The sequence below is a fragment of the Camarhynchus parvulus genome, chromosome 12 (genome assembly GCF_901933205.1).
Source record: "Camarhynchus parvulus chromosome 12, STF_HiC, whole genome shotgun sequence".
Classification (NCBI taxonomy): domain Eukaryota; kingdom Metazoa; phylum Chordata; class Aves; order Passeriformes; family Thraupidae; genus Camarhynchus; species Camarhynchus parvulus.
In genome coordinates this window covers 15758926-15774772 of record NC_044582.1, presented here as the reverse complement: position 1 = coordinate 15774772, position 15847 = coordinate 15758926, and the positions used below count along the sequence as shown (strand labels likewise).

At 43.8% G+C, this 15847-nt stretch overlaps 1 protein-coding gene across 1 annotated transcript in view; it reads right to left on the bottom strand.

The window, feature by feature from the left end:
• LOC115908430 overlaps positions 1-15847 on the bottom strand; it is a 34366-nt gene that overhangs the window by 12932 nt on the left and 5587 nt on the right. Inside the window, exons 3-7 of the mRNA XM_030956982.1 lie at positions 14113-14225; positions 12891-13123; positions 5746-5982; positions 5042-5119; positions 3622-3838 (exon numbers count right to left, since the gene is read on the bottom strand). Of these exons, the coding sequence (XP_030812842.1) occupies positions 3622-3838; positions 5042-5119; positions 5746-5982; positions 12891-13123; positions 14113-14225 (878 nt within the window). The remainder of the gene's footprint in view (positions 1-3621; positions 3839-5041; positions 5120-5745; positions 5983-12890; positions 13124-14112; positions 14226-15847) is intronic.

The following is a 15847-nucleotide window of genomic DNA, read 5'->3' as shown; positions in this document are numbered from 1 at the left end:
TAAGCCTATTTCAGAAGGACACTCTCCCAAAATGAAGCTGAGATGGAGGCTTCCAGGAAAGCAAGGCAAAGCAGGAATTGCCCAGTGGCGTGTGTGAAAAAGCGGCAGGAAAGAGGCTTTTGCATGGAAAAGCTCTTCCTCCTCTCCAGTGCCTCCAGGAGCCTGTCAGAGTGCACAGCCCGAGGTGATGCCACTCTGGGGTGCCAGGGCACGGGAGCTCCTGTCCCTTTCACTGATGATACCGTTCTCTTGATTTCCATGGCAGAGAAAAAACACAGACAACTAAAAAATGGATGCATGCTCTGCCACAAAACAAGACCTCTTATTTTATGGCAGGTTTTATGCTAAACATGCTGAAAGAATAAGAATAGCCAGACAGCCCCTGTTGCTCCTCCTAATTGTTATCAAGACATGTAACGCAGAGGGAGTTGCTGCAATCTTCCTTTTTAAATTTACAGATAAAATGGGTGCAAGTGTGTTACTAATGGTAACAGAAAGACTCTTCACCTGCCCTCCAACTCTCACCCCATTTAGAGCTTCATCTTATAGGTCAGTTTATAAAAATGAGACAAAAGGTGCCATATGTGAGTGTGTAGTGAAGAAGCAGTGAAACCACACTCACTTCAAACCAGAGTCCCACACTCCACCTTAATCAATTCATCTGATATTCCTGCACTCTGTGAGGGGGGAGGAAACCACTTTCTGTCTCTCCACTGTCCCCTCAAACCACCTGTTAAAAATAATAAATAAAACAAACTATGTGAGAATAGCTTCAAATCTACAGATGCAATCAGAGGCAAGACACCCAGCACAGGATGATGCACAGGTGGGGCCAGTGCATCTTCACAGTGCTCAGCTCACTTTTGTGGGGCTCATGGAGGCAGGTTTGTGATGAGGGGGGAAGGAGAGGAGCCCAGGGGCTCTGTGCTGCAGACAATCACTGTGCTGGATATGCCTGAGGTGTCCTTCTGCAGGGACACACACACGTCCTCCTGCCACGGGCTTCATCTCTGGTCTCTCGCTATAAATGGAAGTAACATGTTGCATATAGACAAGAAGATCGGGAGTGACATTGCACAAGGCATTTGCATAGTTTACAGTGAAAATGCACATTTTAAAAATCCCATCAGACTAATTCTTCCCTTAGGGTACAGGCAGTGATTCCCCCTGAAGACAGAGGTGTGTGTAGTGGAAGGTAACCCCTAGGATTTTTTGGTTACGTTTCATCATTTTTGGTTCTTCAGTCAGGATCCATTAGTAACTGTTGAAAAAGGTATTCACACAGGATCTAAAAACAAAGAGCCCTGCAGCCAAGGGACGTACACCCGAGCTGTCTAACAAAGCTAAAACTGAGATCACAGGCGTTCTGACGTTTAAAACTCATCATGAAATGATGGCACCATCCCAAAAGGCAGGAAAGGGCTCCTTGATACAAGAAGCAGAGCAGCTCTAAGCAAGCTAAGCAAAATGTTTTGAAAAAGTATCAGTATGGGAATGACTTGTGGCACTGAGCTTCCAACTTTGAGTTAGAGATCTACAGCCATAGAGGAGGAAAAAAATCACAGCCCCTTTGTCCTTATTACAGCAGGAAAAATACGTATTAATGTTATGATTGCTTCAATTTACTCATGTGAATATTTTGAGAGTAAAGCTAGCTGAACCTTTTTGTCAAAATTTATTTCCAACAGAGCATGATACTTCTTTGAAGCCAAAATGTTTCATGGAAACATTGATTTCAACAAAAAGTTTTCAAGGGAAAGCTTCTGAGGTCCAGGCTAGAATCTCTAGTTACCTCTGGAGAGAAAGAGATTGAAAACCTGACCTTTTCAGATCCTTTCCAAAAACGGGCATTTGGATATAATTCCCTTTCACAAAAGCTTTACAAAGTTTGGGGGTTGTTCCAACAGGGAACGACAATAAATTCAAAACCTCAAAACCCATCATGAGATGGAAGAGATGTGCCCTGACCAGCTGCACCGGTCAAATTGATAGACAATATTTGACCTCAAAGGATAAAGATGTGTAAAGAGTGAGAAGTGAGATTTTCTTTACCTTAGACTGCAATAATATTTGCTATGCCTCATGACCTCTCCGACTACATTTTGGAACAACCCCCCACCTCCTCCAGGCTGGCAGCCCACTGCTGAAGGAGCAGAGATGTAGGGCAGCCATTGAAGGGTAGATGATCAAACTCCCACTGAAAACACCCTGGAGATGAATTAAGTTCATTTTCCAATAGGCTGTTGGCATCCAAAGTCTCATGGCTCTATCAAGTAGCCCATTTCTATCTGAATAGCTCTGCTTGATATGCAGGATCTCACAGGGAAACAATGTCCAAGAGGAGAGTTAAGGTGCAGGGCACAGCCACTTTGTGCCAAAACCATATGGCTCTGGTGCATAAGAGAGTGAAAAGCTTCAGGGAAGGAGGGACTGGATGACTAAAGAATTTGTAATAGGAGCTGGACACTTTCTTCTAGGTCATTATTTGGGAACAGAGCTTTAACCATTGCACTGCCACTCCGTGTAAGGTGTCTCCTGCTTAGCAGAGCTGGGGTTGTGCAGACAGGGATGTTTTGTTTTAAATGCTCTCTGGGGAGGTTCAGGAGAGTGCCCAAACCAGAATGACACCAATCCTTGTCTGTTCCTGAGACTGAGTGATATAAATACATCTGCAGGGTCTGGTTTTGCTGGAGAATAGAGTTTCTAATGGCCCAATCCTTTGCAGAAGTCAGAGTGGAAACAAATACTGGTGACTTTATCCAGGTGGGAATGTGAAAATTTCCTGCATAATTGTCCATCTTTAGAGACAATGAAGTACTGAACTTTGAAGAAAGCTCAGGCGCAATCTCACAGAAGAAATTATAAAATGAGTAATACTTCCTTTCTTTTATCATTAAAATTATATTTCCAGTTTTCTTTTGCCCCTTTACAATGGCAGTTTAGCACAGGTCTAGGGGGAAATTTGATTTTATGTTACATTTTCTGTTTTTACTGCTAAAACAGAAGTGGCTTGTAGAGGATTTTACCTCTTATTTGGGATTTTACTTATTATATCTATTAGTATTTTGTTCCCATATCTGACCTTGCACACATGTTTGAAGGAGGGCTTGAAAAATTACTTGTCTTCAATTTAAAGAGCACAGTGAGAGATTCAGACTGACAATACAACTACCCTGTTTGATGGTTTTGGCTCATGGTAGGAAGACGGCCTGGAAGAGAGGGTAGGTGAATTTGTGGCTGTATCTTTCATTCACTCATAGTGAAGCCTGCATGATTTGCTTTGAGCAGCACCATCTCTGTTCAGTGCTGGTCATACAGATCTCACTTGTACGAGGTGACTCTTCTCTGTTCCTGTCAGCCATGGCTCACCACTTTGGACACTATTAGACAGGAATTTTGTTTGGATCACTTTGCCTCTCTAGAAGAGTTTATATTGATAAATAACTCTCGCAGATGGTGTGGTATCAGTGACTGCTGGTACAACACTAACATGGCATGAAAATCCTCTACTCAAATCACTTCTCCACCAGGGCTGGATGGGAGGGGATTGCCCTACAGGGCTGTGTCAGGTTTGAAGGAGGAAAGCCACTCATTACAGTGCCCACCACACTCAGTGCTTACCTTTAAGGCTGAGCTCACATGCCACCGCTTCTGCCTTGGCAAGGACCAGATCCACCACAGCCACTTTAGCCCCAGCTTCCCCCAGGGCGTGGGCAAAAGCCCTGCCAATTCCCTGCCCTCCTCCTGTGACGTAGGCGACCCTGCCGTCCAAGCGCAGCCGCTCCAGGATGTGGCGCCGGTTGCAGCCCCAGAAAACTTCATCCTTCACCACTTGTGTCTGCAACAAGAGCACAAACACCTGCACAGTGAGGGGCAGAGCTCACTGACAGCTGTAAAGGACTCTGCTGGTGAGAACGAGGTGGGAGCATGAGCAGGGATCCATGTCTTCTTGGCCCATTAATTAAGACAAAAAGCATCACTAATTCAAGCCAAAAAGCCCCCTTATCCATACAGATATTAAGCTCAAACAGAGCACTAAGGTGCCAGACAATGGAGCAGAAGGGCTGTGCTTTAGGGAGATGCTACAACCATTCCATTTTCAGGAGCGTAGCGTATGGTATTTCCTAGCCTGGCTTGGGTACAAAGTCTTAGAAGTTGACTGATTAAGTCTTCCAGTTATTTGATCCCCAGGGCCCAATCTTGCCCTGAGGCTCAGCTAAGAGGCTGAAAACAAGGTTCCAAAGGCAGGATTTAGGTCAAGTATAGTGCAATCAAAATATCTTCACAAGGCTGGTGCACAAATAAAAATATCAGCCAATAACTTAAACCAAGCTGTCATCTGATCAGCTGCCATACATCATTTCCCCCCGACTGGAATCAAAATGCAAAATACAAGATGTTTAAAATATTGTGTTTGAAATGCCAGGAATTACCAGTGGGTGTAGCTTTGGGAGTGCTCAGAAACTGCAAAACAACTAGGATGTTTGGGTCTGGGTTTACTGAGGTAGGCCATGATGATTCCAGATGGGAGTTTCATTATAGCCGAATGATGCCCACTACATAAAACAGAGACATAAAAGCACCATTTTTTCCTTAGGACAAACAAAATGTAAGGCCATGAAAACATCCGGCTCAGAGAGCACAGGAGGGCATCCTGTGCTGCCTTTGAGCAAAAAAATGAACTATTTCAGAATTGTATTGGTTCATTACTGGTCCTCAGCTCCATCTTCCCACACTCCTCTGCATGGGAAGGATGGGAGAGCACCAGGCACTGAAACCTGGTGGGCAGTACACCAGTCACTCCAGAGATTCATCACAGGACCAGCTGATCTGAAAGACTTTGCAAGGAATCAGCATTTATCAGCTTTAGTGCAACCCTGGGCTGGAGATGCTAAAGGGTGTCCAGCTCTAAGCTGCTACACCCATGATCACAGTACCACATGTTTGGGTTCTTGCCACCAAACCCCTGAAAATTCTTTTGTCCTTGTCCTTGGCAGAGTCAAAATTTTCCCAGAAATGCTCACAGAGAGGAAATACCCACCTTGGACTCAATCACTGCATCTGGAGGCACAGGGCTCCTTCGGATGAGGCTCAGTCCACTCTGCACAGGCAAAATCACCTGTGCAAATATAACACAATTCTCATCTGCTTGGTACCTGGCTTTCTGTCACCAAAATTCCACTGATATGAAGGATAATCTTCAGGCCACAGTAGTTTTCCCCCTACTCCTGTTGTTTAGCTGAAGCTCCCTCCAACACAAACATTTCAGGCACTTCTATTTGCTCCCATTCCTCTTCCAAACTCATTGCTTACACAAATGCTAGGGAAAAAAATGCAGTCTTGTCTCTCCAGTTTCTAAAATCACAACATATTGTTTGTGCATCCTATTACTTCTTCTTTTTATTCTCTTTCCTGACTCCTGTTGTGCTGGTGATGCCCTACAGCCCCCATAGCCTCTAAAGCAGAGTGGTGATTCTTTAGTTGTGCTGTAGAGCTGATTATTTACTCTTAAGTGCTCTCCTTTTATCTTGCCTTTAACACACTATAAGATGTAGACAGAGCAGGGGCCACTCCTGAATATAGAAACTCATACCTAGAGCTCAAGTGAGGTGAATTATAATAAAATCTGAGTTCATTTTAGGTCCTTTGGATAATGGCACCAACAAAAGAAGCATTTTAAAGAGTACTTTGCAAAATCCATAGATACAGCACCGCGGGCACCTTAACCAATGGCATTGCACTAACCTGCTCAACACGAGGATCTGAATTAATCACTGCATTTAATTTTCTGACAGCTAGTACATTTTCATCTGATACATTCTCCAGGTAGACTTGTCCTTTCATGAGTGTATTCTCTACACAGATCACTGCATCCATGCTCAGCAAGTGGTTATCCATGACAAAGCTGTAGTGTTGAACAGCATTCCTTTGATCAGCATCAATAAAGACTATATCAAAGTGCTCGTCCTCAGCATGTAATGCCTGGGAAAAAAATGATATTGGAGAAAACACTAATTATTTACCTGAAAGTTTAATATGTTGCTATTAATTTGTTGTTTATATAAACCCCAAACCAGACAGAAACTTGTTCTTTTAAGGTAACACTGCTAGAAATGCTTCTGGAGATCTTGGGAGTTTTCCATGCTTTGCAAACAATTCTTCAGCAATGAATCTCTGAACTTCTCAAGGAAAATCAGGATATAAAAGAGGATGGCTCATCCCAGCTTATGGTGTTGAGAGTCACAGCAGAAACACCTGCATACCTTGAGTCAAAGTAAATTGATCCATCAGGGTAAGACTGACATCAAACCCTGACACTGAGGTGCTGCAAGAAGTTCTCTCTTCTCAAAAGAGCAACTATCAACAAATTGAAGAGTGGCAATTATATCAGTCTAGGGAAAAAAGAGGCATAAGGCAGATTTGGGAATTGCAAACTAGTGTGTCCCACTTCAGTAGCAGGAAAAAGGTTGAAATCCTAATTAATATAGAATTATAAAGCACATGAAAGAACAGGTCATGATAGAGATAAAGCAGCACAGCCCCTGTGAAGGAAAATGATGTTTCTTTAATCTAAAAAAATGCTTTGGATGGCTCAGCAACAGAGAGGATAAAAGAGAACTGGCTGCTATCATCTAATTGGATTTTCAGAAATGTGGCACACCTTCCCTCCAAGCAGGCTGCTGATGATAATGTATAAAAGTGTTGATGGATGACCAGATGGGAGCCTTTACAGCCTTCTCCTGTGGCAGTTAATGCACTCGCTGCCCAAGAGGCTGCTATGGAATATTTCAGATTCCATCTGGGACTATTTAACTGCATCTGTGTGCGTTGCAATGAAACAACAGCTCATCCACCTATCTCGGCGAGCAGAAATGCTTTCAAGTCTTTGCATTTCAAGGGAAAAGAGAAACAGTTCTGTTTTCCAGAACTCACTGTCTCTACCACGACTTTTAACGGTGTTTCTTGCATCCAGATTTCCCTTTTGTGTTTAGAGACGTCGTGCACAACGAGTGATGAGCCATCCCTTGGGATGTACCAGCAAAAGCATCAACAAAGGCAACAGAATGTGAAAAACTGGTTTGGTTTTGGGAGTAAGTAAGGTTAATGGCTCCCAAAGAGATATTTCAGGAGCTTTTCTGAGGCAGGAGTGTGTGGATAAGACAAGGAAATAGAGGAAAGTCATTGTGAGCTTGTTAGTGGTAGGGGAATTAAGCTTGGATAATCATTTAACTGGATGCTTGATAGCGCAGAAACTCTGCTGAAAGCATTCACGAGCCCACATTTAGGACACATTACACCATAATGAAAGAAGACCTTAAGGCCAAATATATGCTGGTTTGTTATAAATGTAGTAGAAACTGGGACATCTGGATTCCTGGGATTCATCTATTCATTTCATGACCAACAAGAAAATCTTGCCCTGGCTCCCTCTTGAGCCACATTGGTGGAAAGCAGCAGGAACATTTTTGCTACTGTGGAAGAGTATCTTATGTCAGGTTGCACCTCAGTCAGTCTGTCCAATGTAGGTACTTCAGGAAGGGGCAGAGGATGAAAGCTGGGTGCAGGAGGCCATCACAAAGAGAGGTTAGAGGTCTCATTCCTCAGGGAGAAGAGCCAAAGCCAAATTCAAGTAATTATCATGACTTATCACCACTTTCTGACTTGTAACCTTCCTGGGTGGAGGAGGTGGGGGGCAGACATTCAGAAACAGATGTGGCCATTGCTGAACATATGTTACTCCTGCTCTGTGGGATGGCTCCCTAATGAAAAAGAATCTCACTTTTATGCACTGACTTCATTAGGTCCATATGGAGTTGTGCAGCTCTCTGGATATTAGCTGGACTTCTCATTTCAGCCCTCTTTCTGTACTGCCTACCTGCTGACAGCTCATCTCTTTCTTATCTGTCTTCTGATACAGATAAACCACCTTTCAACATCACAGCATCCATCCCAGGAGGGTGCTTGTGTTGGATGTGTAACCACTGCCCACCAGGCTTGTCCTTGGGTGTGCCAGGCCATGGCTTCTAAGGCATTTCTCTTCTGCCACTTCACTGAGTCCTGAATGGCCAACCAGAAAGGTCACTTGGGCATTCAGATACCTGACACATGGAAGGAATAACCTGAGTTTGTCCTGGGACCTGCCATCATTTGAGCTTCTTGTTTCCACAGCTTCATAACTGCTGCTGGGTTTTCCATATTTAGCTAGAAACAGCTCCAGGGCTACAAGAGGAATCCATGAAATTCCTTAAACCTGTCTTACCATTAGAGCAGCCTCTAAACAGCAGGATAACAGCCACAGGGAAAGGAAAGTGTTTCCTGGAGCCCCTTGGCTAGCAACACACAGGTCACCCAGGCCGGTGGTCACCATGGCCAGGGCACCACCCTGGAGAGAGTTTCCTCACTGCCAGCACCCACTGCTGAACAAAACCAGCCAGAAAATAAAAAATCTGCCCTAACTGCAGAGCCAAGCACTGGAAAGATGGGTACAGTGGTGGAGAGGATAACTCCATGCTGTCCAGTATGGATGAGGGGGTTTAAAAGGAGGGATTGACCACCCTGGCCCTCCCCAGCACAGACTGGGCCAGGCCCTGCCTGGGACCTCACAGCACTCTGGAGATGCCATTGTCCTTTGCTTGGAGAGGCAGAGCCCAAATGCCTCCAACTGTGAGGAAAGCTGAGATCCAGAAGGAAATAATCTGCCTGCAAAATATCCTGCTGAAACTAATTTCCTGAGTGTTTACAGTGCAATCCCTGCTCCTTGCTACAGAGTCATCATAGATGGGAACAGATGGCAATAAGAGTTTTAATTCAAAGCAAACTTGGCTAAAATTAATGCTTTTGCTTACAGTGAATCATTAACTTCCTTTCAGATTGAAAAAAAAAAAAGTGTAACACTGCATTCCATTGAGGAGATGTACCAAAAGTGACCATGAGAAAGGGCACAGCAGCACTGCTGATGGATACAGCAAAAGATCAGGGAGAGGACATCCCGAATAAAAACATGAATGAATCTTCTGCAAAAACTCAGAGCAAACCTGATTGGAGTCCTGATCAGAGACAACACTCTCATAAGGCACATACAAACTCAATCAGAAAAAAAAATGACTGCCCAGTTCCTTTGATATGGATCACAGTCAGCATATTTGTAATAAAGATGTACTCAAAACTTATTACCTTTCCTGTGCCATGTTCTTGACCTAAATGTAATAGCAATCCATCCTTGGGGTGCACAGAATACATGAAAAAGTACAGTTTCCTTTTAAAACACCATTAGAATATTTTACTGTGTGTGGACATACACTCTTGTTACTCCTAAATGCTATTCTATTGAGTACAGTTTATATTCACCAGCAAAGCGAAATCTCTAGGGAAGCCAGAGAGGGAATGCAATTTCTAGTAATAACAGCTCACAACAGTGAATACTATCCACTTATCCCCACAATTTCCAGCTATTTTGGACTCCTTTCTGAATTAACCTTTCATATCAAAAGGAGCAATTCTAGAGCACACTAGAGACTCCGACACAATTTCATGCATAATTTATTCACTCAGTTCAACATTAAACGCAGAGTCCTTGACTTTGTCAAGGTGGATTCTGTTGGCAGACTTCACAAGCAGCAAAACAGGAGAAATGAGATCTGCAGCTCAACCTCTTCACCTATTCTGTCTGCTAACAGGAGGGAAAAAAGAAGAAAGCAAACCCTGACACGCTTCCACAATGCCCTGCAATCAGCAGAATTGGCTGCAAACACCGTGTTATTTTTGTGTTGCATTTTCAATTTTAAAATGGAAGGATCAAAATAATGGATGGGAATAATTTCCCGATAGCTTGCATTCCCTCCAGACTTAATCCTGCATCCATTGTTCATCAAAAGTCCACTGGGATTTGAAGGAAGCTCTTTGTGCAGAATCAGGCTCTTGCTGGCAGCAGATCCATGGCCAGGCACATTACCCAGGCATGGCTCAGCAGGGTTCAGACTTACGGGAAGATTTGTTGGGAAATGTTTTTAAACACTGGCCCAGGACATGTTGAACAGGTAGCTAATTCTCACCAAAGACACCTGTACCTGAAGAAAGGCTTCCCCTCAGTCCACATTTCAAAATATCATGTACAGTTCCTGAGGCCCTTGGGCACAGAGGGCTCTGTTACGGTCCATGTGAGCTCTGGGCTCTGCTGGGGATCTCACCCAGCTTGGCAGTGTCCATGCCTTATGAGTGGGGAAGGTGGAATTTTATCACCATGCCCTCATGTACCAAGTGAACCCTACCATGTATTTGAGCTCTCTGGCTCCTGTCTGATACTGAGCATCCCTTGACAGGTCAAAACCCCAGATGTTTTGTGCTGGCTGTGATCTGGGACAAGAGGGAGAGAAACAGGCCATCCCCACCAGTGCTGTGCGATAACACAAGGGACCACCAAGAGGCTTCAGAGAGTCTAGCCAAGGTGCTGCCATGGACTGTTGTGCTGCCTTTGCTATGTTCTCTGCCTGCTCCCAGCCGTGCTGAGCCATGGATTTAGGTGAAAGAGCCAAAGCTATAGGGGTGACATAATGGCCCCACTGTCTGAGGTGCACTGGCACAGATTTGCTGCATCCTTATGGCAACTGCTGCAAGATCTGGCAGCTTCCTTGTAAAGGGCAGAAGCAGTTGTGGGGCAGCCCTGGACACATCCTGCAGCACCTGGATGATACCTGAGGCTGGGATGCAGCTCCTGGGTAGCCTACCTTTACACCAGAAGGGAGACATCATACTCCTTCTGACAGTTTGGTCATGCTGAATCACAGCTTCATGCAGCAGAGAAGGAGTTCCCTGACAGGTAGTTAATCTATAGACCAGATGATATTTTCCTGCTTTGAATGGGCCAGGGCAGTGAGGCAAATCCTGCTTCCAGGAGTTGTATTACTGCGAAAATTTGAGGAGCAGCAGATAAGCAGAAATGTTGCCTTGCTGTACTCAGCTTAGAAGTAAGATTCAGCCATCATCACCAAACAAGAAAGCTGCATCAGGCACCTCCAAAGAGCAATTGGTGGGTGACCAGCTCTGCCCTTTGGTTTCTACAAAGGGACTAGAATGACACCTAGGGCTGCAAACTCTGTAGGCAGCAAGGACAATTCTTGCCAGAATCGGGCTCTTCTAAACCTCACTGTGCTCCTCAACAAATGTTGGCCAGCTCTGCTCTACACCAGCCTCCCTGCAGACCATGAGGGACTGAAATGTTCTCAACCTCCTCTGTGAAGCTGAGCTGCGAGAGCCCTGCTGTGCCACACATCCCCTATCTCCTGCCTTGTCCTCCTGCCTTCCAGCTGCCCATGAGGCAGCATAGGAAGCTTGCTCAGTCTCCAACCTACGCTGGTCATCTGGGAGAGGAAAGGCAGCATGCTGTCCACAGGCTGAGCCTCTGCCACATACCCAGGCGTCCCATGCAGCTGCCACACTCCAGCTGGGCAAACCTCAAAAAGCCCAAAATGCAAATGCACCAGAGAGACCACCAAATTCATTGCTTCAGCATTTACAGACATTGTGAATTAAGCCTGTAGGACAATCCTGACTGTCCTGATGACAAAACGCCTTCCACACTGAATAGCAAAAGTTCAGAGCCCAGTGCAGAAATCCTGCACAGAAAGGTGTCCCCATGCTGGGAGCTCTCCTGCCAAACACGAGCATCTCTGTTCCCAACAGCTCCAAGAGGTTTTTGAAGTTCTGAGCACCTGCAGAACTGGGGTCAGGATGTGCCTTCATGTTGCAATTGGAGGATATAAAATCAATTGCAACATTCTGTTTTAAGGATTTAATTTTCATGTCTTTGCTCCCTTCTTTAATCTCTACACAGCATGTACTCTGCCTGCCTCTAGATATTTTAATTCAGTCACAGTAAGTCAGTTGCACAGAATGGGCACTAGAGAGCAACAGCAATTCAATTAATTTCACACTCACTGCGGGGAGCTGGGATTTTAAATGCTGCACATTGCAGGTGATCTGTAACATTTCGTTTTTTCGTATACTTGCAAAGCTCTTTGTTTCTTTCTTATCAAACTTGGAGGTCATGAAAACCAGAGGTCAGAAAGCTCCTGGCCATTTCATTTTAGAAATAAATATGGTGCCTGCTAATGCAAATAAAGTTACAATCAAGCTCACACTGACACATCCTGATTGAAAATGAAATCAGATCAAATTGATTTGTATTAATAATAGAAAGGCTTTTTAATGAACCTGGTATGGGCACCACCTGTCTCATGCTGGACCCCCAGCAGCATCCTGGAGATCCACAAACTGGAATTAAATGTGAGCTGCTAGCAATCATAAGATTTCTCTGTCTTGGAACAAAGTTACCAGTCAGAATGAAACAAGTACAGTAGGTATTTGTCTGAGGCTAATCACATTGCTCTGGAAGTGAGAAAGTGGGGTCTAATTCATCTAAGAGTTTGCTGTGGGGAAAAATAGTAAGAGGTTTTAGCAGAATTGGAAACTTCTCCAGGAGTTTCCCAGCTCTTGTGAACATTGGGAGCAAGCTGTCCTTCTCAAAAGTTGGCTCAGCAGGGTACAGATCCATTCTTCCTGTTTGTTATATTTGGAACTGGGGACCCGAAACAAAGCCAGCCCTTGTTGAGTTGAACTGCCATTGAAGCCTACAGTCTTACACTGAGAGCCCGTGATCCCTCTGATCAAAAAGCTGCAGGATTTTAGTTAAAAGGGAGGAAAAACTGTCATGTGTGACAGAGCTGCCCCATCGTACATTGAAAATAAGAAATAAGTGCAAGAGTGTGTTCATACATTTGCAAGCAAACCAGAGCCACCACCCAGCATCGTGTGGGCAGGAAAAGAGACCTGCCTGAAATTCTTTAATGTGCTCTTCACAAGAACTCCCAAACTCCCTTTCCAGCTGATTTTACCTCCAAGGTGTCTGCCACTGGTCCCACTCGCAGACTTATCTTTTTGCCATCTGAGGAATAATCAAATGCCTCCTGGCTGTTCACTCCAAGATAGGGCTCTTCTGCACAGGCAAAGATTTTGCCATTGTCTGGCAATTCCTCTGCAATAGCAAGGATACTGTAACCTTTAAGCTTGCCAATTAATAAAATCTTCCTGGCTCTGATCATATGGACAAACATCCTAAAAATTTGGCCTGTGGAAAGACAAGAAAGAAAATTTGAAAATAAAACCACGAGAAAGACTATACTTTGTTCACAATGAAAATTAGATGTGCCTTTTAAGTGATCATTAAAAAACCCTAATCTTAAAACACTCTCAAATAAGGGTTTAACCACAGAATCTGACAAAATTTCATCTAAAAATGCAGCTAAAAGACAACAGAATAAAAGGACTGATTTTAAATGTAGAACCTTTATCATCAATGCTGCTATTGTTCAAGTGCTTGTTAAATAGTGCTTGAAATACTGCATATTTTAACATTCCCCCCATATGAAAATGGCTTTGAGATGGCTCCATATTCTTTCTGGAATCCAGCATAAAAAAAAAATCACTACATTACCTTGCATTTGCTCTTAGAGTCATTATCCCCAGACAGCACCATCATTTAAGAAATTTATCATCAGTGGTGTCCTTCGAACAATGTATTAGTGTAATAGATTATAAGAGTACTTCAGTGGGATGATATATTACTCCAAAGATGAGAACATCTGGGAAGAATGAATCTGGGAATAGATTTAGTGTAATAGGCTTTATAAGAGGATACAAGCCTGGGTATTTCTACTTGTAAAGGTGCAGTGCTTGGCCGCAGCCACCTCCACCACAAAATGCATATAAAGCCCTATCAGACATCCTAAACCCAAACCAGGAGCATTTTTCCATCCCTTTCCCTTCCAGGAAGGATGATGATCTCTTTGCTGTTGACTGAGGGTTGGGGCTGGCACTGGGAATTAAAGCACTTGTCTGGGCACATGTGAGTGAATACAAGGCCATGGAAGGCAGGTTACAGGAAAACTTGTGCCAGAGGAAGAACAAAGCCCACAGGAAGCCCATATCTATCTTTATAAATAGTTTCCCACATTTTCTGAGCATTTCCATGGCATTCATCCTCCCCTTACTCAAGACAGTAGAGCATGATAACTTCAACTTCAGTGACAGCTTTACACCAATCTGGTGCATTTTTACCCTCTTGGCTGAACAACTTGCCATTCAAAGAGCCAGAGGCACGTGTTTCCTGCAGTCTGACACTGCTTTCAACTCCTTCAGCATCCCCTGGGATGTGCTCAGGTGAAGTTTTTCTGGAAAAAAAAATACATTTCGGTATTATGATAACAACCAAAATCTGAGCATCAGCATAAAGAGCAACAACCAAGAGGGAACTCCTGGAAAAGCTCTATCTGTGCATGACCATAAAAAATTAGCCCAGAAGCATCACAAGTATCCTAAATTCCAGTTCTAAGAGAACGTAGTTTGGCAATAAGCGCATCTGAGTGCTGGCAGCCACCCCAGCCATAGAGGCTTGGGAAGGAGGGAACATGGGACTAAAGGAAAGAATTCCCCACTGTTCAACCCCAAACCTTTCCCATTTTCTGGTCCCAGACAGGTCTCTATCTATCTGCTGCTTTGTAGTGAATTACTACAGTTACCCTGGCCAGGTTTTGTTCAGTTCTACAATTATTAGTTTTATTCCAGCCAAAAATAAGGTTTCTTTGCAGAATAGAGGGAAAGGTATAAAATCTGAATTTTTCTTACAAGGCAGGAGAAAAAATGTTTTTCCTCACAAAGTGCTCAGAAAAGCAGGGTGCCTGCAGATGCTATTTCACAGAAGTCAGGCATGTGACAATGTCTCTGGATGAAGTGAGATGTTACCTATTACATAGGGAAGGCAATAGAGGACTGGAAGTCCATAGCCTCCAGACAGGTTAGATTACCCTATGTGAAGAAAGTAACCACCAGAAATGGATGGTGATCATTCTTTGGGCCAGAATTTAGAGCCATTTCAGTGGGTTTTTTCCTCCAGTTCCCCCCCTCCACTCCTCAGTAAAATGAAAAAGAATTCATAACCCGTGTCAGCCACAGTCAGATAATCCAAGACTTAAAGAGTAGAACATTTCATATAACCTTTTTTCTGCCCCTCACAAATGCTTTAACAACTTTAATAAGATAATGTATAGCTATTATCCTACAGCAAGTGTAAGTCAAACAACTATCAGCTATTATTTCAGCAACAGAGAGAACGCTCAGCGTTCCCATAATCCACAGCCTGGAACAGTTTACACATTGTCAATTTTAGACAGAACTGGCTTTTTCCACATATCAAAATGTACACTGATAAATGGGAATTGTTTAGCAGACCCCACATGGCTGGGTAATATACTGTAGCTCAAAAAAGAATAATGAGGGTATCAGTTGGACTTCTGAATTAATGATACCTTAAATTAGTTTAATTAATTAGTTTAGTTACTAGAGTAATTTAGTTAGCAGATTAATTAATGTTTGTTGAGTGCTTGGAGATAAAAGCCACACATAAAGGCTGTTATTAGAGGGTGGATCCAGAGGTGTAGGTTTTCTTCACTCCTAATTTATCTCAGCTGGATCCAGGGGCTCACTCTTCGAGCCTTCCAGCAAGAACAGTCTGGAGGTTGGTGTTCCCCAGGAAATGCTCCAACTCAGACACTGCCACAGTCAACAATCACTTGGGAGAATATCTCCAAAAATTTACACTTAAAGCTTTTTGTTCTCACCTCCTTTCCTGCAGGCTGTGGGCTCACAGACACACACACACACACATCCATGCACACTTTGCTACATGTTTGAGTGCACTTAAGTCTCATTCCACTTCCTGCTGCTGTCCCCCATATTTCTGGCATGTTCTGGACAGAAAATCTAACAAGATATTCATCCCATCACAGACAAAAGC